Source organism: Catharus ustulatus, chromosome 3 (genome assembly GCF_009819885.2).
Source record: "Catharus ustulatus isolate bCatUst1 chromosome 3, bCatUst1.pri.v2, whole genome shotgun sequence".
NCBI classification, from domain to species: domain Eukaryota; kingdom Metazoa; phylum Chordata; class Aves; order Passeriformes; family Turdidae; genus Catharus; species Catharus ustulatus.
The window spans coordinates 49,292,656-49,316,318 of NC_046223.1; the positions used below are offsets into that span (position 1 = coordinate 49,292,656).

At 41.3% G+C, this 23,663-nt stretch overlaps 1 protein-coding gene across 5 annotated transcripts in view; it reads right to left on the minus strand.

Moving 5' to 3' along the window:
• Positions 1 to 12,937: 12,937 nt before the first annotated feature.
• LOC116993511 (SAM and SH3 domain-containing protein 1-like) overlaps positions 12,938 to 23,663 on the minus strand; it is a 528,294-nt gene continuing 517,568 nt past the window's right edge. For all 5 annotated transcript variants that reach the window (XM_033054178.2, XM_033054180.2, XM_033054177.2 and 2 more), the window contains exons 18-20: positions 18,661 to 19,793; positions 17,981 to 18,112; positions 12,938 to 17,176 (exon numbers count right to left, since the gene is read on the minus strand). In XM_033054178.2, coding sequence (XP_032910069.1) covers positions 16,916 to 17,176; positions 17,981 to 18,112; positions 18,661 to 19,793 — 1,526 coding nt within the window. In that variant the 3' untranslated portion in view covers positions 12,938 to 16,915. The remainder of the gene's footprint in view (positions 17,177 to 17,980; positions 18,113 to 18,660; positions 19,794 to 23,663) is intronic.

The window sequence follows — 23,663 nt, forward strand, 5'->3', positions numbered from 1 at the left end:
AGTGGACTGATTGAAAATATATGGGCAGTTATTCAGCAAAATAGTTTCTTATCAGTCTGCTAAGTGAGAACACAGATCAAAACAGTTCAGAATAGGATATTTGCAATGCAAAGAAAATGACCTTGTGTGGCAAAGCACTGAACCTTATTATAATTACAGGCAGAGACACACATACATACATGGGAGAGAAAAACTGCCACATTCCTGAAATGGCAAAGCAGATCTGGAAGGTAAAACCTTGTAGGAGAGCATAGACAAGAAAAGGGAATCCTTCAAAGAGTACCAAAAGAGAAATATAACACATTGAAAAGGAAAACAGGCTAAAAGAACTCCACTAATGCTTGGTCAACCAGAAAGAGATAAACTGCAATGAAAGCTTATAACTAAAGCTAAAAGACCTTAAAACCTGCTCATCCTCCCCAGAGTAGAGGCCCTACTGCACAATACCTGTCCTAAGCTAAGCCATGGGTTTAAACATCAGCACAGAGCTTACCTCGGCAAAACCAGCTCACAGCTTCCTACCTGCTTCTCTGCTTCTGACTGAGCCCTCAAACTCCCTGCAAACAAGACCTAATTAGCAATTATCCCCACCCTTTTCACCTTTTCTTCCCTTTTTTAAAAAATCTTTTTCTTTTCTTTTTCTTTTTTTTTTTTTTTCAATCGAGCCCAGCCCAGCTGCAAGTGCTTCTGTGCTTGTGGTCTCAGCTTGGCTCCTGGAACCTGCTTCAGCCTTTGTCCTTGCTGGTCCATGCTCCCCTCTGCACGGGCTTGGCTTGGCATCCCTCACATTTATTTTAGTGTCTCCCCAGCCTCTCCAGCAGCAGAGCTCAAGCATTTCCTGCAGATAGGCCTGATGGTTGGTGGCATTCGGGTCAGGCTGGTGGCTCCCTCAATAGCACATCCTCCTTACAGCTGTGGCTGCAGGCTCAGCTCCTTCCATGGGAGCCAGGGTGTCCCGTGGAGTCCTTGCTTTTCCCTGGTGCACTAGAAAGCTGTGAGAGATCTGTCTTCTGAGATGACTTCCCATTGTAAGTTCACCAAACCACATTTTAAAAAAGTAAAAAGTGTCACTTGAATTACCTACCCATGGAGACATTTCTTCCCTCCAGCAGGACTTTGTGGTTTATGTAACATAACTGCACGGTCTCTGCTGAGAGGTGTGTTGGAGAGAAAGCCAGAGGTGGTGTGAGGGAGGTGGCCCAACTCATTAAAGGGAGAACAGTGACCTTTTCCATTAACTACCTGATGAACATGTACCACCACTCAACTCTGCTCTTGGGGTATGTGGCACAACCTCATGTGAATTCCAGAAGGTTTCAGCTGACCAGCAGATGACTAAAAAAAGCTGTTTTATAGGACTGCCAGCCCAGCAGACCCTCTCAGGGCTGTGAAAGACAGGCTGTGTTCCTCCTGGCACTGACTGCCTCATCCATAATCCCGTCCCACCTCAGATGCCTCACAGGCGCAGTGAAGGTACAGCCAAAGCCTGTGAGAGATGATTTGTGAGCCAGGTGCAGTTTAAGCATCAACAGCTAGAAAAAACATATTTTTTTTTATTTTTAAGTGGGCAGATCTGAGGTTTGAGTGACTTAGAATCAATAAATGTGGATGTATTTTTTTTTTTACAGAGTAGCATTTCAGAGTAGAGCTGGAGTTGGAGTTCTTAACCTCAGAAGCTGGGACAGAGCCATACCATATATTTTTATGTGGCAGTACAGGAAGAAAGGTTATCATGTTTTAGCTAGACAAAAGAAGTTAAGTCTGAAAAGTTACCTTTCTGCTAAAACCTAACCTCAGCTCCTTCTCCTCCCCTAAGACTGCAAAGCAATTTCACACTATAAAAACGTGAATTTTGAAAACACAGCTGTTTGCTCTGACTCCCTGGTTAGAGTAAAACTGAGCAAAAACAAATCCGGATGAATTTAAATCTTATCTTTCTTCCTATTAAAAATGTCACTGGATAGTCTGCCAGAGTACTAACAGACGTCCAGGACCAGGGTGTGCATGTGACAGTCTGTTTTGTCCCTCTTGCCTCCTTTGTGACTGTGGGCATTCATTTTCAGTCTTCTCCTTTGGTTCACAGGGATCACTTAGTGATGCTGCTCTGGGAACTGCACATCTCCGACAGCAAATCCACAAATGTCTTTTATCTGAGCACAGATGTTTTCCTCCCCAGCTATTTACAGAATCCCAAGAAGTGTTAATCAGGAAGTTTCAAACAGTATTTCCAACTAAGAGCAACTTTAACCCAAAGGGTAACTATTCCTACTTCAGAAGCATCAGCCTATGACCTTGTTGTTGAAATAAAAACAAGTATTCCACGAGCACATTCAGATCATCGTCATCCTCAACACTCAGTGGTGTGGGATCACACCAAAATAATAAATTGTCAGAATTTACCAAGATATTGTGAGAAAAAGATTACTTAAACAGAGATCCGATTCTTGTAGTAGCCTGTTTTGGGCTATCATATTTATGGATTTTCTTGAGATCTTTCAAACTCCATAGGGTATGGAGTTGCATAATATCAGGTATAATTTAATAAATTTCATCTATTTTATCCATATTTCTGTATGACTTGTGTGTTAGTATCACAGTTTCATAGATCCTTTGATGTAAATTTCTTCTGGTTTTGTCTTAATTTTGAACCTGCCAAGTGACAGTAATCCACTTGATGAGAGGAGTAATGGTAAATCTTCCCGAATTAAAGCAAGTTGTGTTATGGTTCCTGTGTCAGCTCAGGTCTGAGAAGTGCTCTCTTGGAAGTTGAGGAACACAGGACTCCAGGACGAGTGTGCTGTTCAGACAGTAATGAATGAGATATCACTGCTAAGCAGCTAAGTTTGTCTGGCATCTGTCTTGACATTGGCAGTTTGAGCAATAATTTCCTCCCCAGATGCTGTGCAGAATGAGAGAGTTTGAGGTTAAAAAAATAATGGTCTGGCAGTAAACAGCTTTTTAGAAGTATTATTTGGAGACTTACTTAAACTTGTGCAATGCTTTGTCTACAGTGCTAGGAATCACAGTAAGTAACATATTAGATACAAAATATGTATCTTTGAATTATCTACCTGAAAGAGACTGCTACCTTCTGGACTGTCAAAACTTTCTCCTAGGACACAACCTTTTCAGTTTCTTTCCTTATATTCTGCTTGAATCAGTGGGTTGAGTTGAACACTCACAAAATTTGGGAGAACTTGAATCTGGCTCTAAACATCAGGTTTTGGTTCTGTTCTGCAGATCTGTGAATTTATTTGCCCATTAAGAAATCTCACAGCTAATAAACAAAATAACGAAATGTTTAATGATCCTCAGAACAATAAACATTAGCCAGCTCCATTTCCTTCTTTCCCATCCAATTCAATCACTATTCTAAAACTGGTTTCTGTAAAGTCAGTCAGTAAGAGGAAAATTTTCCCCTCATGAAGACAAACCATTACTCAGCCTGTGCATCCTGATACTTAGCCTAACACTTGGCCCCAGCCGCTCTGCGTTTCAGAGGCAACAGCGGGGGATGAAGCATTCTTGAGCTCCTCGAGGGGTCTGGACCACTGGAAAGGTCAAGCAAACAAAGTTAAAATAACCATGAGGCTTGCTGGCCAGCCAGCACTCCGGGTCCAAGATCAGCAGTGCTGCTGCTGGTGACTAATGCAATGAAATCAGCTCTGGGTCCTGTACTGCGGGAATGATCTTGTAGCAGTGCGTGCTGCTGCCAGATGGATTGCTCAAGCTTGGAAACCTCCCTCGTGCGCACATACTTAATCACAACAGGCGCTTTTCGTGGAAAAACGTGGCACTGGCGGAGGGATTTGAGCCACTTCCCTGTAGGAAACAACGGCAGGGAGCAGACTCCAGTGTGCAGGAGTCTGTGGGTGGTGAGTGTGGGCTTTTTGGGCTGCAAAGAGCTGTTTATTTGTTGGGAATGATGGCAAAGCAGAGCCTGGAGGAACGTGTACCAGGAAGACTTGCTGGAGAAGGGGCCAGTGAGCACTGTGGGCTGGTTGCCAGTGCTGAGGATGCTCCCTCAGACTTCGCCCTCCAACCTGTGGCAGCCCCCAGCCTCTCCTAGAGAGGTGTTAGATGTCTGGCCGTGTCTGCTGTGGCTGTTTCTCAATTGTTTCTTCCCTAAAAATTAGTAATTGGAATAACAGTGAGAAAGTAGATATCTGGAATTTGTTTGGACTAAATGGCATGGATAGTTTCTCTGTTTCCCACTCTGTGAGACATTAGTGGAAAGCTGCAAGGAAAGGGTGGGAGGTCAAAGACAGCATCTGAGCCCCATTTACGTCACCCACAGTGCAAGTGCTTAATTCAGCAAAGTCTCCCTGTGGTGAGGTGACCCTTACAAGGAAAACACTTCTGCTTCCTTTCCTTCTCATCAGGTACTCCTGGCTTTGTCACAAGCTTCATTATCACATGCAAGGAGAAAAGCAGCATCTGCTTATGGCCATATATTAACACTAAGCACAGTAAATTGTGTATGAAAATGGAGTGTCAGCCAGGAGAGATCATCCTTCAGCTGCTGCTGTTGGCAACTGTTGAAGTTTGAGATGTCCTGTAGGGTAACACAGTAGTGAGCTGCTCAGTTTTTAATGGAAAGGCCCTTTCCTATTCAATTTCAATTCTTACAGGATTCTGGACAATTAAATTGGGGGTTGAGGTACTACAGATTGCTCTTAGGCAAAATAAAAGTGACCTCATATTTGACCACTCTGGCTAAATCCATGTTGTTACCACCGGTCCTAACTATGGAAAAAAATAGATACAAGGAGGGAACCACAAGCTGCACCTTCCAGTCTTCCAGTAAGTCTCCCAAATTCATGAACATCAGAACAGTTAGGTCAGATTAAGGGTTTATTCATCCCAGTGTCTTTCTTTCAGATGCATCTTAACTGTGTTTGTGGAAAGAGTATGTAACCTTTTCCCCTTTACAATCTTCCAGCTGTCTGTGGTTTAAGTATGTCCTGATGTAAAGCCTGCACTCACACCATAATGTTTTTAGCAGCCATAAGAAAAACTTAAATCCACAATCTCCTCCATTTATTAATTCTCATGGCCTCTGAAGCAGCCTGCTGTAAACACCACCACAATATAACTACACACTCATGAACCATTATTTCCTTTTGCTGATTTGATACCAACTGTTCACTGCATTGTGAAGACCTTGAGCAAACTGTTCTCCATTCACATTTTCCCTGGCCATTACCACTTCACTCTCTTCATCCCATTCTGCATCAGTGTCTCCATTCAGACCTCAGGGCTATTTAGTTTGTCTTCATAGGAAAGCTGTGCTGCACTGACCATCCCTGTCCTCATCCTGTGCTGTGTCCAATTCTGACACTGGGATAGCAGTGACCTTAGTGACATTCAGTAGGTAAGATATAGATAAACATGCAAAGTCCACAGCTTTTACGTTAAGAAGAAAGTTACTCAATTAATTATTATTAACTCATGCAACTGAAGGAACAATGTCCTCACTGCTTTGCTGGGACCCACATTTGCCTTACAGCAATCCCAGAAATGTCTTCTTGGGCTCTGCCAGTCCTAGATTTGCCCTAGCACAGAGTAAGGTTTTCCCAAAGCACATTTCGCCCTGAGAAAGGCAGCCCTCCAAAGGCATGAGGAAGGCAGGGGCAGTCTGCATGGTAGTGCTATGAGTGGGGAAGAAAAGGGAAAGATATCAGGGGTAGAAACTTTATGGGGTTAATTTTTAAGACAGTTGAAGCTAAAATAGGGTTAATATTTTGGAGGGAAAGCACTGAGTGCAGGGTTAAAGATAAGAGTCATAGTAGCCAAAAAGAAAGAGGGTCATTTGAGCCCCCAGAAGATTTAGGGGAGGATAGCTACAGGGAAACACTCTTTGTGCATGAAGAAGGCTGAATATGCATATTTTAGGGGGAAAAGTTTATCTCTGTGTCCTTGAGAAGGCAAAGGATGAACAGAATAAACAACAAATAATATATAGCAATAAAACAAACAAATCCACAAACCCATGCTTGGGTAATTATATCACAATATATGCTAGGCTTCATTATGACACCAGTACCAGCAATAGGTTGGTTTATCATTTTTATGGATCAGGATGGGAGAATAAGTGTCATAGTTCAGAGCAGCCCATGGAAGTATATAGAAGAATATCAGTATGTTTTGTTGCTGTAAAGAGAAAGTAACAAAACAAAAGGAATGACACGTAGGCTTGGCTGCAGTCTCTGAAAAAGGCTATTAAAGGGATTTGCAAAAAGTGGTTCACAGCCTTAGTCACTTGCCCTTTCTGTAAGATACTTCAGCTTCTGCAAAGCACAGCTGGCTATCCAGGTGAATTGCTTTCCCATCTCTACCACAGAGGGAGGTATGAGTTGGCTCAGGACGAGGCAAGGACAACATAAACACTCATTTTCAGACAAATACAAAGTAGCCCATGCAGCAAGACACAAAATCAAGACAGTGATAATTTGCTGTTAAACTCAGATTCTAGATCTGAGTACAGGGAAGGGCTCTAGCAGACATGAGACTTTTCCTCAACTTTGCACCTTCCCATCAAACCTAGTGGCTAATGGGGCTCTGACCAAGCTGCCAGCTATGCCAGCCTGGGCTGCACACCTGGGCTGGGGGGAAATACTCAAGTGGCACAGATGGTGGCACAGTGGGCATACATGGCTGGCTAATGTGCTCCTGGTTCTTGTAGGAGCCACAAGAAGCAAATAAAAGGCCTTGGCACAGAGCTAGATGAAAAGTTACTGAATGACAGGACAGTGAATTGTACATCTTTTTTTCTTTGTTTTTTTGATGACACTTGGAAATTTTATTGGAAAAAAGACATACACTATTATTTATGACATTTCTGTCTCTTCCATGCTGTCTCTCAGAGCTGCTTGGAAACCTCCCCAGCTCCCCACCCTGTTTGGTTTTTTGTCTCTGTTTTCAAGAAATACAGTCTCATCAAAATGGAAAGATAGCCAAACTGCTTCACAGAAAATTGAGCCAATAGACTGGTCACCTGACTTGGAGAGCTTGGAGGATAACTGCACTAACAGCAAACTGATTAGTTGTTTTTTCTCCTTTCAGTCATATATTGCTCAACACGGAGATTTACCCGTATCTTAAGGCTTGCTGCAAAAGTCAGATGGTGTTGCAGATTTTCTTCAGAGAGGCACAGCACACCAGTAGGAGATGCTGAGAATAAAACGTACTTTGTTTTCAAGGAAAGGAGATTAGGAGACATGTACTTACTTCTGAAAGAGAAATCTCCAAATTAATGGGACAAACACCATTCTAATACATATTAGTGTCCAGTCCTGAGAGGCTGGACTGCCCTGGTTAAGCTGTAGACTGATCTGTTTTCTCCTGAAAGAAAATTCATTCAACCATTTCAAGAAAAAAATTAGGGAAAATTATGTAATAGTAACAATAACAATAATCACTCAACTGTACTTATTCCTCTTCTGCCACTGAGCACTTGCTACCTCACTGCTTTTAGATCACAGCTATTGGCAAAGCCTCATCCTTTCTGGTTTGCTTACTTGCTAAAATGTAACAGAAACTATGAGAAGATTTAATTTATTTTGCACTGAAAATGGTCCAGCTCAAAGCGAGTCTTAATGCTGGCTGCAGCCACTGTGCACCATATGAATCTGTTCAACAGATTTGCCATAACGCTGCAGGATCTGGATGGGATGTTTCCCAAAATGTGCTTCTCCTGCTGCACCAGCTGAGCCTCAGCAGCAATGAGTGAGTTGTCTTGAGTGAAACACTCATGGCTGTGGCGTTCAACAGACTGGAACAAGCACCTCAGTAGATGATCTAATGACAAGGTAAGCAAGGAGAGGCAATGAGGAGAAAAGGGGAATGAAAACACAGGATCATTAAAGGACAGGCATGAGGGAAGATGGGCAGAAGGCAGGCATGTGGGCAAGCAGCAAGACTCAGAAGAGCTATGGTGGCTGGAGCTCATTCCTCTTGAAATACAACCAATTTTCAATAATCTTCATCAGTCTTTTTAAACAAAGTATCTGGGTTTTTTTCCTATTTTCTGTTACAAGCATGACTCAAACCACCCTCAACTGACATACCATGAAACCATTTGTTCTCTTACCGTACTTACCTGCCTCATTTGTTACTTACCTGTCCCAAGCTGCCTCAGTAATGTAGTCCACAAACCCATAGATTTACTTTTTCCCCCTTCTTTTAAATCTGCCACATGGACAGGATCAAGTTCTGCAATGAATGAGAGGAGCATCCTATAGAAAAAACATTCAGGTCATCAAGTCAGTTGTAGCACGCTATGTACGGTGAGTTAAGGCTGTACCAAAAATTATAATTGTTATTTTCTTTATCTTCTAAGAGCATTGGGCGTTATGATCTTTTTAAAAAGTACAGTAATTTCATGATTAGAAGCCACACCAATTATAAGCTGCACTTCCAGGTGTCAGCAACTTTTCGTTCTTTGTCCATATACAAGCCGCACCTGATTATAAGCCGCATCTTACAATACAGAGTGGGATAAAAGGTATCTGTTCTATCACCATCTGTTGAGGGTGGGGGCAGTGATCCTTATCTCTGTGGGAGATGTTCTGCTAATGGGCCATCCACTGAAACCAAACGGGGCATTGTTCTTTATCTTTTCACAACCCATCTTTCCTCCAGCGAGTCATTTTCTGCTAATAGCCATTGAGTCCCACTGTGTGACTGATAAAATGACTTCATCCCATTGGAAGTTGCTCCAGCCAGGGGGGAGAGCCCAGCATTTCTTACCAAGATAAAAACAGAGGTTTTGGGACACTAAGGGAGCCCCTTTTTCCAACGGACTCCAGAGGAAAACCAGATTTCTCCACATCACCACTGGACCTCCGGAGGGAAACTGCACCTTGTACAGGAGCACTGCTTCAACTGAATCACATCTGTCACTGCAGGAGGATGCAGCCACCATTTAATGGGACTGCTGCCAACACCCTGCCTGACGGGGTGTCAGGTTGTACTCTGACTTTGTCAGGGTTTGGAGTTTGTTTCTTTGTAGTACTGTATTTCTATTTTAATTTCCCTAGTAAAGAACTGTTACTCCTAATTCCCATATCTTTGCCTGAAAGCCCCTTGATTTCAAAATTACAATAATTTGGAGGGAGGGGGTTTATATTCTCCATTTAAAAGAGAAGCTCCTGCCTTTCTCAGCACACACCTGTCCCCCAAACTAAAACAGCAACTTTTCGTTCTTTGTCCATATATAAGCCGCACCTGATTATAAACTGCACTTCAGGTTCGGACCAAAATTTTAGTCAAAATGGTGCGGCTTATAATCGTGAAATTACTGTAAATGGAAGGCAGCAAGAGATTACTGTATATTAATAGGCAGACAGAAGGTGATAGATGGAGAAAGTTTTAAATGTTTCACTTTAATTTGCCTTTGGCATAATTTCTAACAGCAGTAGTTTTATCTCCCAGTAATAATACGATTTAGCTATCCAATAACCATTCTTACAACTCTAAGAATACAAAGGTCACACAAATACAGTAGATCAGAACTAAGAAAACTTTAATCTTTAGCAATACTTTTACTGCCTGTTTATCCAGTAATTCCAGCTTTAAATGGACCATATGCGCTCATTTTGAATAAATCTTTTAAAAAACTTTTAAAGTGCCTCATTCTTAAAGTAATATTTATGCAGTCTAATTTTGAAGATAGTGAAGACCAGAAGCTGCTTAGCATAACAGAGAAACAACTTTATAGGTCATCACAGACTTGTATTAATTGAACAGAAGCAGAGGAAGTTAAAGCCAAAAAATGCAGACTACATAGTTCCCTCAGTATGAAATAGCTGTTTATTGGGTTTTATTTCTCTACTCTCCAGTAGATGGCAATCCAGCACTTGGCCAATAAAACAGTCCTGTTGAGACCCTTCTCTGTATACATGTCTGTGGGGGCTTTAGTTACCTATTCTAAGTCCAACTTTGGACTGAACTTTATCCAAGTGAATCATTAAAGGAGTGTTTTATTATATTGCTGGTCAGCATAAGACAACACCAGAACAAATAAGACTTGAGAAGTGAATTTGGAAATGGCCTTTCAGAGCACAGTAAGATTTTAATGTCTTTAATGGCTGCTTGTTGTTTTAGTTATGCCTCTTACATGGATTTTTAGAAGACTTGGAAGGTAAAATTGTAAATTTTGTTATCTTCTCATATGGAAGTTTACTTGCTCTTGGAGTGTTTTATTTCCCATGCGTAAGAAAAGATTGCACACAATTCTCTCCTTCCTGACTGACCCTCTCTCCAGAAAGTAGCTGTGTGTCACATAGTGTCTGCACCTTGCCTGCTCATTCACATTGCTCCAGGGACATTTCTGGGCTTGTCACTGGAAGATCAAACCCACAGAATATGTCAGATTTGGCACAGACCCTGCCTCAGCAGCCAGCCTGGGAACTCACCTGTCCCACATACCCAGGTGACCAGAGCCTTCTCTGGGGCACCAGAAGGGAGATCAAGGGTGCTGGCACCAGCTGTGCATTGCATGACACAGGGATAGCTGAAGTGCTCCTCCTCATCTAATGGTTGTGTCCCAGCTCAGGGCTGCACAGGCAGGGAGACCCATATTCCAGCGTGGTTACCTGGAGAGAGCTTGGACACACCCTTCTGTCCCAAAGAGTGACAAGACAGTAAGCAACAAAGTGAAGGGATGGCAGGGAATCAATAGAGATTCAAGTGTATTTTGCTAATATTGCTGAATCCTCATAGGCTTTCTTCATCACTTTATGCATTTGTTTTGAAGCTTTGCGATTCTGAAAGTATAGATTGATGGGGCAAAAGTGGCCCTTTGTCAAATATTTGACCCTTGTGTAACAGAGATGAAAGCAGCAGTCCTGCAGAATAGTTTACATTTTCAGAACCTTGTACCAGACATCAATTACTATTTGCACTCCAACTTGAATTAAGCTGGAGCTTGAAGGAAATGGCAGGTTTCCATGGGATGGAGATAATGCATCAAGTGGCAGACTTGCTGTACAAATCTGGCTCAGAGAGCTGTTTTTTTGCTAATTGGCTCACTAGCAACAAGTGTGGGGCTGCTTATTTGGTCTGCTGTCATCATTTGGGTTTGTTTGGCTGTTTTTATAAAAAGACCTTGTGTTTTAGATGTAATTGATGCAAAGGTGATGACAAACCTTGTAGTAACTTCTTCCTTTATAGGTTAAGCCAGCGAGCAGAAACTTTATGTCTCAGTACAGACTACTTGTGTTGCAGAACTGACAATGATACCCACTCATGCAGTGAAAGACTGCAATGCCTGCAAAAGAGCAAGGCTAAGAACTAGTAGGAGTCACAGAATGTGCTGAGTTGGAAGGGATCCACAAGGATCATCGAGTCAAACTCCAGTCCCTGCACAGCCCCAAGCCCAAGAGTCACACCATTTGTTTTGTACAGCTTCCTGAATGCTAAAGGATCATCCTTCAGTGCATTCCTGAGGTCGCACTGGTGCTACACGCAACATTACATTCACAGCTTTTAAGTCTCCTGGGCTTACACATGAATCCTCTGCTCAGGCATAAATTTGCTTTTCCTAAGTATTAGCAGCAAGAATTTTTAGCACATTTCTCCCACATCTCGTTTTCTGGTGCAAACACATGTGGAAAGAGAACTTCTAGAACAAGGATAAGTATGTATGTGTTGGGGGGTGGTGGTGTTTGGTTTTGGCAGCAGCTACTGTGGTTAGCACACATTTGGATCAAACACAGCAGCAAAATGCTGGGAGCAATACATGGGGGCTTTGTGTTTTAGCTGCTCCCAACGCAATCCTGGACCACAGCAACCTTGGAAGGGAAGCAATACTCCTTCCAGCTGCAGACATGGCAAGCGCCCTGGCTTTTCATGTTGCGCAGTGTTTGTTTTGTTTTTATTTCTGTTTTGTTACTCGAGAGAGCCTTGGAAACAGCGGGTCCCGGCCAGCGCCCTCTGCCCTCAGGGCCCGCGGGGCCCTCGCCTCCCTCATCCCATTCCCGACAAATGCTCGCCATGGCCCGCACTTCCGAGGGCAGGGAGAGTTCCCCCTGCTGCCCAGGGCAGAAGGCGATTCACCTGGCTGGATCCAGCCCAGAAGATTCTTTTGTTTTCCACTTCATGTTTCCTGAGTTCAGCTTCCGGCTACCGACGACTCGTGAAGACACAGCACCCCCCCTGCCTCGTTCCTTGGGGATAAATCCACAAAGGATTGACTTCGAGGTGTTGCCATGAGGAGCTGGGAGCACGCTGTTAGGAAGCTAAGCATACCCATTAATTACACAGCAAATTTAACCAGACCAGCAAATGCAAAACAGTCAGCAAGAAGTTTAAGTGAGCAGGAAGGAAGTGCCAAGAGTCATGTCCCAAGGCTCTCTGCCCCAAAGCCTGGGCATTGGCATCTTATTCCAGCCTGGAGACATTACCTGATTGCTCAGGAGTTACAGCTTCAGGACTTAAAGCACCTCACCAGCCAAACGAAGCAGGGCTGCATTTGCAAATCAGGTTTGAGATCCCTTCTTCCAGGCAAGAGCTGTAACTACAGCTCCAGAGCATTGTATTCGTGGACCTTCCTCTGGATTCACCTGTTAATAATTATTCCACTGCAAAGTGGAGACCTGAGAGACCTCTCACACACATCTCACTGAGCCCAGCAGCTGGACATTCACAAGATATAACAGACAAAGTTTGGACAGGACTGAGTCACATAATATAATTTAACAGCTGCTTCTAGTCCTGAATTATCAGGGTTTTTAATATTTTAAATTTTTAAAACTGTTTTCTCCTGCTGTAGATGTGTTGAGAGTGCTTACAAGGAGAGGGTCTAGAGGCTTGGTAAGCTACAGGGTAAGGGCCAAAGACATAAGCAAAAAAAAAAAATTACATCATTGGATGCTGCTACCCAAGCACTAAATAAAGGATCTGTTAGCAAAATTAAAAACAACAACCAAAAAGAGAGAGACCATGGAAATTTATTTACTTTTTATCTATGAACAGTATGACATATAATTATAGACAAGTTTTGATACACAGGAAAACCCTTTTGTCAACCATTTTTTTTGCTAAATGAAACAGCACAATAATCTTTACACATTCATATTTTGTTTTTGTTTTTTTTTTCTTTACAATACACAGCTTTCTTGGGTTGAAGCAAACTGCAGGACATATTGAGTACTGGTATATTACAGCTACTTACATCATTTAAGAACAGCAAATGGAGAAAAATAAGTTATTTAAATATTGATTTCATATACAGAAAGTGCAACTTTGTTAGTTGTTACATAACTTGCTTGAGAGTTTTGATTCCCCAAAGGGTGTCAATTAATGCTAAAAGTATCTTGGACTGAAAGTATTATTTATTCTAAAAATAATACAGTACAACTGCACAGCTGTGACTTGGTGAATCGACCACTATTGCTGCTCTTAGACATGATGGCCTGTTTGAATAATGCAGTGTTTAATGCTTCTGATCATGCTCCCAGTCTGCATCCACAGCAAGGCTCATATAAGAGCACAGGGAACGGCCACCTGGGTAGCAACAGAAGGTTATTGATCAAAGCATATAATTATGATGCCATTTGGTAATATTTTGGGCTTGCTGCTTCTATTATTAAATAGCTGCTTGAGTTACTAAAATACAATGGATAGATACTTAACATGATGAGCCTGAGCAGAGCAGATGAGGATTCCAGCAGCAGGTTTCTTCTGTGCTTTCCAAGAGTTAATGAGTGAACTTTTGCTTAGAGCACTGAAGGTTGCAAGAAGATACAAGAGGTTATGGCTCTCATAATGCACCACCTCACCTGCCTGGGGAATGCCACAGGTCACTAAAACCACAGCAGGGAAGCTCAAACACTGAGAAGCTTAAGGCTTTTTTTAGATTAGAATATAAACTAAAATTGAAATTCAAGTAAAACTACAAAGCACAGTCTTTAAAAGAAAACCAAACAAATATTAAAACTCATAAATTTCAAACTGCTCACTCCAGTCCTGATGAGTGTGATTTGGTTTCCCTGGGTGACATAATCATTTTTAAAAAATGGATTTACAAAGAGAGTTTGGCAAACAGGTTCAGCTTATTCCCATAATTCTCCTTCTTTTATTAAGAGAGGGGAAAGAGATTAATATGGGAGAGCTTTATTATATGACTTTTCTTCCCTGCAACACAAGGAAATTTGTTTCCTATTTTATTGCTATAGTCAGCTTGGACTTTTCCTTTGCTCCAGTATAACTGCATTTCCACTTCCTTCTACTCTGTTCTGGTCCCTGCCAGCAATCCCAGGAAGTCTCAATACTCTTTCCATCTCCTGCTTACTGATAGTCACCATGTAAGCCTCAGAGAGGAACAAGAGAAGAAATAATAATTATTTTTAAAAAAAACCTTTTTTTTTTTTTTACATTGTTTTCTATTTTGTTTTAGAATCATAGGATATACTGAGCTACAAAAGAGGATCCATCGAATCCAGCTCCTTGCCCTGCACAGCACCATCCCCAAGAGTCACACCATGTACCTGAGAGTATTGTCCAAACGTCTCTTGAACTCAGACAGGCTTGGAGCAGTGATCACTTCCCTGGGGAGCCTGTTCTAGTGCTCAACCACCCTCTGGGTGAAGAACCTTTTCTGATATCTCCAACCTAAGCCTCCCCTGACTCAGCTTCAGGCTTCCTTTGGGTCCTGTCCCTGGTCACCAGAGTGAAGAGATCAGTACCTGCCCCTCTGCTTCCTCTCGTGAGGATGTTGAGACTGCAATGAGATCTCTCCTCAGTCTCCTCCAGGCCGAACAGACTCAGCTCATAAAGCTCCTCCTCCAGACCCTTCATCATCCTCATGGCCCTCCTTTGGATGCTTCCCAATGGCTTAATGTCATTTTTACATTCTGGTGTCCAAAACTACACACAGGACTCGAGGCATAGATTTTTACCAGCTGTACAAAACATGTCTGCTGTACGTCTCCTGATTCTGTCATATCAGAACATGCTGCTTATCAGATACCAAGGAGAATATTACAGAGCTTTGCTTGAGAACAATTTCAAGTTGCCTCAATGACTTAGTTGTCTTCATATGATGTGTGCAGTAAACACTGGTGAAATATAAAATGTGGGAAGTAAACCTAACAGCTATCAATCCTACCAGGAGGCAAATTAGTTATCATCTGTAATAAAATGCATATTCATCCACTTAAAACATGACCATGAAAGGGCCAGATACAGTAAGGAATCATGGAGTAACCACAATTTTTCATTCATCAGTCTTACAGCATTTTATCAGAAATCATTAGCTCAGTATAAGACTGGGATAATTAGGGCACCAAACAGTGAAGTGCCTTGTCTGGTTTTGTACAGTAAATTGATGTCGGAACTAACATTGGAAACAGCCACACATCCCTGGGCCTGTGCCCAGGTTTCTATTCTATCTCCCTTTACCTGCCAGACTAAGATTGCCCTGTCTTCCATGGAGCATTTGCACTACAAGGAGCTGAAGGACACACCATATATAGACCCCAAAGAAAAAGCTGGTTATGTGCTATTCATGATAATTTGTATTTGGTATATAAAATGTGTACCCAACATAGAAAAATAAAATCTATCATTAGTCACATATGCGACTGGAACATTTCACATGGAGTTAGGCAGGAAAATATCATTGCATCATGAAAAATGGTTCATCACATTTGCCAGACCAATGTTCTTTTCGAGTGAGAGGTAATATTAATGCAATGGTGAGGGATATCAACTGTTCTAAAAATCACAGTGTTATTAATAAGACTATTTGGGTATTTGCTTGTCCATGCAATGGAATTACTGGGTCTAATGATTTCTATGGGACACAATTTGCTTTTTCAATGCAAGTGAATTTTCATTTGCAGAAACCCACGGTTTGGAATCAATATGGTCAGGATACCAAGTCAAAGCTGCAGCATAATGATTGACAATATAACACAGTACACAGAATATGATTAAAATGAAAAGCAGTTACATATATACAAGGCAGTATATCTTGGAACAGTTTAGTAACAACAGTAAATGCAGACTGTAGTGAACAAGGAGTTAACCTGACAACTGAAACCTAGCATAACCCTGCATTTGTAAAAGCACCTCTACAACACAGGAGATGTTATGATGAGGCAATTTATAGAAGCTACTTCAGCTGGAAATCACCCTAAACGCAACTTAAGTGTGACAGGTTGAAACAAGGCTTGGGAAATGTGGATACAGGTAGAGTGAACACTAGGTAACTGCTTAAAAGCTTATTTTAAGGCAAATAAAAAGCTGATTGCTAGAAAGCAGTTATAAAAATGACCTCAGCTCTGTACAAATAAAAGGAAGCTTTCTGACTCTTCATGGGTTAGTTGCATTGAAAGATGGACCACACTGAAAACTAGTTTCAGTCCATCAACTTCAGCCTAGCTAAAGGCTTTGTGGCAAGTGGGACCTACACCAAGCAACAGCAAAGATGACTGGGGAGGGCTTTGTGTTTAGCTCTAGACTGCTAAAATAAACAAAAGGCATTTGCCAAACAACTTCTACTGGAATTTGCACCTTGATTTGTACCTGGTCTTTAGGACTGAATTCAGGTACCTGGAACCTAGATGTACAAAAGACCTGTTACTAGTATCACTATCACAAACTCAAGGAAAATGTGCATGGGTCCCTTAATTCTGTGAAGCTGTCTGATTCTCAGGCCAACCCTGTGCATTTTATGAAATAGGAGTACTTCAGATGGGAGTGAGGGGGGAGGGAAGTACCACATCTGTGTTACCTGGTGGTTGCCTCTCTTCTCCTTCAGCGCCTTTCATATTATTTGAAGGAGGTATCTGCCTGTCCTGGGGAGCCACTTCCTTGATCCCTTTAGCTATGTGAAGTAATTAGAGTGATACTGGTGCAGGAAGAAGCAGTGGATTCTCAACCAGGCAATGTCACACTATGGAGCATGTTAAATTGCCTCTGGATCATGAGTTTTGAAGAGTCTTGCTGCTGCCAGGAGCTTGCTTATGTGCCTTTCCTCTGTGATGCCAGCTTTTTGAAGGCAAGTTTGTGACAGAGAAGGCACTTTGCTCAGTGTGTTGAATCCTGCTTCTGTGAGCAGGCTGGAATACATAGGCAGACCAATGGAAATCAGCCAGTCAGATACAGAGGTGATGAGTCCTGGAGACACAGGTTTACGGCAAATTTCTGTGAGTCCTCCACTTGGAATCTGGGGAGCAAAAAAAAAGAACAGAGACCCCTTAATGTTAAACACATCTGCTTGTTTCACAACAAGTTTTTTTTTTTTTTGTTTTCTCTTCCAAACTGGTAGAATTTCATAGCAGATGTTCTAACTTCTCTCATGTCACATTTGTCAGTATGAGAGTGGTGTGGGCTGAAAGGCAGTAATAACAATTTTGGCAATACAGACAGAGTGGGCAGTATCCAGCTGCTTGGCTGACTTTCATGTACCATTCTGAATTAGTTTGAGATCAGTGAAGAATATCCAGTAAGAGGACTTTTCAGAGTCATCCATTTAATTTTACAGTAAGGCAAGAGAGTACCAATTTTGCCTATTACCTCCTCAGACAGCCCAAGTTCTCTCAGAAAAAGCCTTTAAAATTTTTGATGATTTCTCCCTTCTCCTTTTGCTAAGGAGAAGTGGACACAAGTACAGTTTAAGAAATTAAAAAGGAGTGTAAAGCCTTTCAAATTTTAATACAGAAGCATTTAAAACATGCCACACTTAGTGAGTAAGTCTCTGTTACCATTGCTTGCAGTTTGCTTAGACTTTTAAGATCATTATTTGGTCAAGAGAGGGCTATCCACTCTCCTTTCAACTACTGATTGTCCTCCTTAGGGACTGGGGGAGGTATCTCCTGCCCCTGCAGTACCTCTACCTATGTTGTACCTGCTGGATGAACATAAGGAGCACTTCTGTACCAGGACTTCTCAAGTATCTCCCTTTACTACTAGTCAGTCCTTTAAAATGTCTGCTCACAAAAAAGAAAATCTGCTTTATGGAAATACTCACTGCCATGCGATGCTGCTTCCTCAGCTGCTTTACCCGGATTTGGTCCATGTTTGTAGCCACATCCTTTTCAGGCTGCTCTAAGTCTTCAGAGTACCTCTGTACCAAAGCCTCAGGAATGCCACAGCGACCATGCTGAATGTTCAGCCAGACATAAAGGAGAGAAGACAGATTAAAGAAGTGTATCTATACAGACCAAACCAACCAATGCAAAAAGAGAAGTGCAGGATGGGAGCAAGAAAGAGCTTTCCTCGAGGTACCATAACAACTGAAAAAGCAATCCCTAAAAGACTCCTCTCTTCACCCCACAAAAAGATGTACTAGTTGATGCTATCAATTCAGAGGTTCTTGGAAACATAAAATCTAATCCTTCCTTTTTCAGTTCTACTCCCCCACATTAGCAGAGAAAGTCACATTCCCATGCCCAGTGCCACCAAAGTATCAGTGGTCAGAAAAGATGAAGGTTCAGATTAAGTCTGGGATTTCTGAGTCCCAGAAACCACAACACAAGAATTACTTTAGGCATAAAGTGTGATAGGAAAGACAAACAAGAGTTACAGAATGTCTAATGTTACAATGATTGTTTGTTTATGTTACCCACAAAAGAATGACAGATACAATGAATGACAGACTATCCCCTGGAATGCTATCAGAATAAAATCATTGAAGTGATTACCACTTACCTTGTCTGAGTACGGTTCTTCAGTAAGATCAATGTCTTCAGACTGCAGCTTGTTTTCTATCACCATTTCCAGATCCATTCCTCTGCTGCAAGAGACTTTCCTTGCTGATGCAGGACCAAGCTTTACCACATGCTGCTGAACACTAGCAGTCTCTGGGAGCTCCGACAGCCAGGGTGGCAGCGGGCTAGGAGGGCTACTGGGCTCCTGTTCAGAAGATGTCCTATGGACAGGTACTCCATGACAATCAATGGGAGTGGATGAGCTGCTCTTTTTTACTGGTAAACATGGTGCTTCTAAACTTGAGTTGTTTCCACTTGTGGGAGGATGATATAATCCATTAGAAAGGCGTTCTCGGCATTTTTTGGCAGGGACAGGTGGTGGCTGAGAAGGATTTTTTGGTTGCATTCTTGCCTCATTTGTGCTTTTTTGCTCAGCCTCTAGACCTCCCTTGAGGACTGGAGCATAATCAGCCCGTGCAAGGTCATGAAAACCTTTACTCTGTATTTCCAGAGGTGTCCTTGTTGCATGATGCATCACTAAGGCAGGCTGAGCTTCACAGTTTTTCAGGGGGAATGGAGCAGGCTTTCCACCTGTAGTCTCCATTACAGAGCAGTTCAATTCCTTAGCTCTTCCCTTCTGAGAATTAACAGCTCCTTTGCCCTGCTTAGCCATGACATCATCCAGCTTACAGATGCCTCCATGAGACTGAGGCGGCAAGGCAGAGTCAGTTGCCTTTTTAGCTGTATCCAGTGAATCCTGAGGAAAAGAACCTACTTTCTTGTTAGCGTCCTGTAAGTTAGTATTGGGTTCTCCCTGGAGATCATCCAGAGACTGAGATCTTGGCCATGTATCTACACCCTGGGGGCCATCCAGAGTTTCATAGCTTCGACACACAGCAACTGGTAAACTTCTGCGGTTCTTCTTGAGACCCGTGGTGGCCGGAGGCTTGACAGAGCTCTTCAGAGCATGATGTGCACAACCCAGTCGGCTTTCTTTTTCCCCTGGCTGCAGAGTTTCTATTGACTTTGTCAGTGGAAGTGTGGGATAATTTGATAGTTGGTTTCTGCTGAAATCTCTAAAGCTATGCTCACTTGCTGATTTTGAGGGCGGAAGACAGGTCCTTCGAGTTTTACCTAGAAACAAATAAATCCACGATTAAAAATAAAATCTGCAGCATAAATAACATCCCTGCCAAATGTTTTTGAAACAAAATTATTTATTCCCTTTTTGTTAATTCTAAATGTAGAAGAATTCACTGGCATTGCAAGCATAATGATTTGATTTGAACTTCAGCTTTATTACTAAATGTTATCTGTTAAGTAAAATGTATCCAAAATACTTAAATACTCTCCAGTTTGCAGAGATTTGAGGTTTAGCTCATATAAACCTTGTTCAATGTAAAAATACTGTATCCTAGTTAGAACTGATATTCTATACTCACTTGTATGAAGTGGTTTGACAGGCCCCCTGAAATAACTCAAAAGATGTATATTTTTTCTTTCTGTCTAATTTTAGTATGTAAATAATAATGTTCATCTTTTAATAAAGTTTACTAGTTTGCATAGGATTTTTTTAAAAGACACTGTTTATGATTTTTTTAATTAGATGCCAATAGTGTTATTTCTTCTTTTAAATGAGCTGCAAACTATTTGCAATAGCAAAACAGAGAGCAAGAAAGCGCATGAAGACTACTTGCAGGGACAGCAGAGTTTTACAGAAAATATGAGACGGACAAGTGTTTCAAAAAGGAATTTTAAGTATGACTAATGTTAGAGTTAGTTTCAAGTCATAGTGTGTACTTGTAAGCAATAGATAATTTCTTCTTGCACTGTTTGCCTTCAGAGCTCTATTCTGATAGAAGCTCAGTGCTTGGCTTTTGAATAACATACACTGCTCACCTTGCAGATGAATGAAAAGAACATGTTTAACCTAAAACAATAAATATCTTGCATTCTCTTGCCTCTTACTCTGCTTAAGGAGTTTGAAAACCAAAGTATCCAGAAAACCAGCAAAGAAAATGGATGTTACATTCAATGAGATAAAAGGACAAAGTCAAAATCAAGGTGAGCTCATAAGGACAAATGTGAGCACAAAGCAACTCCTTTCTCAGAAGCTGTACTGTTCACAGGTCAAGCTAAATATCACTATTTCCCCAAAATGCTAATGGAGACACAATCCTACACTGAAGTGTCCATTTTTGCTACCTTGAGTTCAGGTAACTCAGAGAAGAAGCAGAAAGAACCTCTCTGTCTGCACCCTTCCATGGAGCTAGGACACTGCCTTCTGAAAAGAACTTGCCATCACATTAGAAAGATGCATAAGAAATGTTACATTCATTTTTTAGAGTCTCCAGGCACTAATGGCAATATTTAATGAGCATGGAGTGTTCTCTTTCCATTATTCATATTTGCTAGCACTGCCTGACTTGTGCAGTAATTTACCCTATTGTCTGCAACTTGCTGTCACAGCTCACACTACAAAATCCATCTGCCTTCTTTTCAATCTGATATATTAATCAGGGGTTACACTGATTTTAGGAAAGCCCACTTGGGAAGTTCAGCACTAAAAGAAAAGCTGTGAAAACCCCTACTGTTGTGCAATATAAGCTCTTGCTTAAGTCATAAGGGTATCTAGTAAGCAGTATTTAATTTCTTTAGAAATGGGGTATGTCTGTCTAAAGCCAGTAGCCTGGGAATGAAAAAAAGAAGAAATGAGGAATGGAAAATGAAGGGAAAGAAAAAAAAACAACAAGAAAAGAAAAAATTTTGTGGAAGTAAAATAAAATTAGGCATACATATACAAATGAGGTGAGAATGGGAGGAAGTTCAAAATATTTTGTCTACAGCATATATAATCACACGTGCTTTAAGCTCTCTGCTTCAACATGGTTTAAAAGATATTGCTGGGTTCAATGCTATTGCTTTGTACTAAGGACAGTGGCTGAGAATGAAATTTCTTTTAATGTGATTTAAGTGAAGAGCAATATCAGGAGGGGAGCTATGATTTATTTCTTTTTTTTCATCTATTCCTTCCCTTCTCCTGTCAGGTATAATTTAATTATGCTCCTGAGATACTAAAACAGGAAAGTGATATTTCCTGAAAACAGATTTTTAAATATATTTTATTTTTAAAATATGTTTCACAAAGTGAATAGTTATATAAATAATGTCCACAAATGCCACATTCCCCATCTTAAGAAAAGGAAGACAACCTGAAAGGCTTAAAACATATAGCTAGTAAAGTTTAAACCACATTTTTAATGTTGGGATTTTTGATTACAACTCAGTCTTGTGAACCCTTGGTACAGTTATGCAGTCTAATGCCTTTCCTAGGGCTGTAAACCATAGAGGCATCTCCGATTCGAATGTGTGTAGAAGGACACAGATGTCTGGGTGAAAAATAAGACTACAAAAGTGGTCCTTGCACAAAATACAAAGCTTATATTATTTCAAGGTTCAGTTAAAGCTACAGGCAATAATTCAGCTCTTCTGTTGGACGTTACAGTGCAATTCCTGCTAAACAAAGCACTGTCCACCTCTCATGATACTTCTTGCTATTACCATACAGGGAAGGAATTTTTCCATTTCTTGTCATCATTTGCCTCAGAAGAGAGGGGACTATCTTGGGGAATCTTTCTGGAGGTACCACGTATCTTTCTTTAGCTACAATAAAAAATTTTCAAGGTTTCTCACAGTATTTTTTTTTCTTATGGAAGAGGGTCCTCAGAAAGTATGCAAAACCAGGTACAGAATGCAGTGTTCAAATGCCAGATTTTATTTTCATTTTGGCATTTCTATTGATTACAAACTAATAGAAATGTACATTACATTAGGCAATGTGGCCACTTGTTCTTTTGCTTCCTTTTCTGACTAATCAGGACTGAATGCTGAAGTGCTTAGGTTGCCTTCCTGGTACTATGGGAATCTGGGCATCAGTTGCTGAACAAATCAGAGAACGCCCTTATCTCAACCTGATAAAGGCCTGGTTTGTCTGTTCATTCAAGTCTGCACATTGCATGTGCAATTCTTTTCACATGCCCTTGAAAAAGTTACACAACATAATAGAGGTTCAAAGAGGCCAGTCATGAACAGAGGTGGGAATGACCTACACAACATAATTAATTTGCCTTCTCAGACTAGCCAAGAGATGACTTGGGAGGGAGTATGACAGAGGTGTTTACACAGATACTGTTAGGTAGGTATGGAGGTTCTATGGAAGGCCAGGAACATTAATAAAAAGTTTCAAGAAAATCGGTGAATGCCAGGAAAAGAAAATTTTGAAGTGCTTAAATGAGTCATTCCTCAAGACTGTCCTGGGAAGCATTAAATATACATGCTCTGTTCTTACACTAGTCTGCAGCTCTCTGCTTTTGGCCAGTCCTTTAAGAACCAGATTTCTGATATGGTTTCCAAATGCACCTCAGTCTGTCAATGCCTGCACACAAAACAAGCCAAATAACTGCACACCATTGTGACAAGTCTAAGGGACAGCTTGCTCCCTCTGCCCTGTTTTTATATGGACTAATTTCTGATCATGGATGGTTACTTCCTGCTCTGAGGTTTGTTCTGTCTAACACTGGATAGGTCACAGACTACATGCTCCTTGCTCGCTTGTGAATTGAAATAAAACCACAATGCTGCTATAACCACACTGTAGATACCTAAGAGAATATCCAAGTATTCCTGCAGTGGGACCCAGAAAAGTACTTACAAAAGATACTCTGCTATAGCACATAGCAAACCATTTTCTAGCCAAAATGTAAGAACAGCTCTGAAATCTTGGACTGATGCCAAAAGATCCAATACCAGCCCCAAACTGGATGCTGTACTAGCCATAAAAATATTATGCATAACCATTTCCCAGAAAATCTGAAGACTGGTTTCTTCTCTGAATGCATTTGCCCTTTATGAAGTGCAGATCTTCACATTATGATATTGTCATGATATTATATCACCCCAAGACAGATATTTATATCAGATAAGGTATATTCTAAATAAGAACAG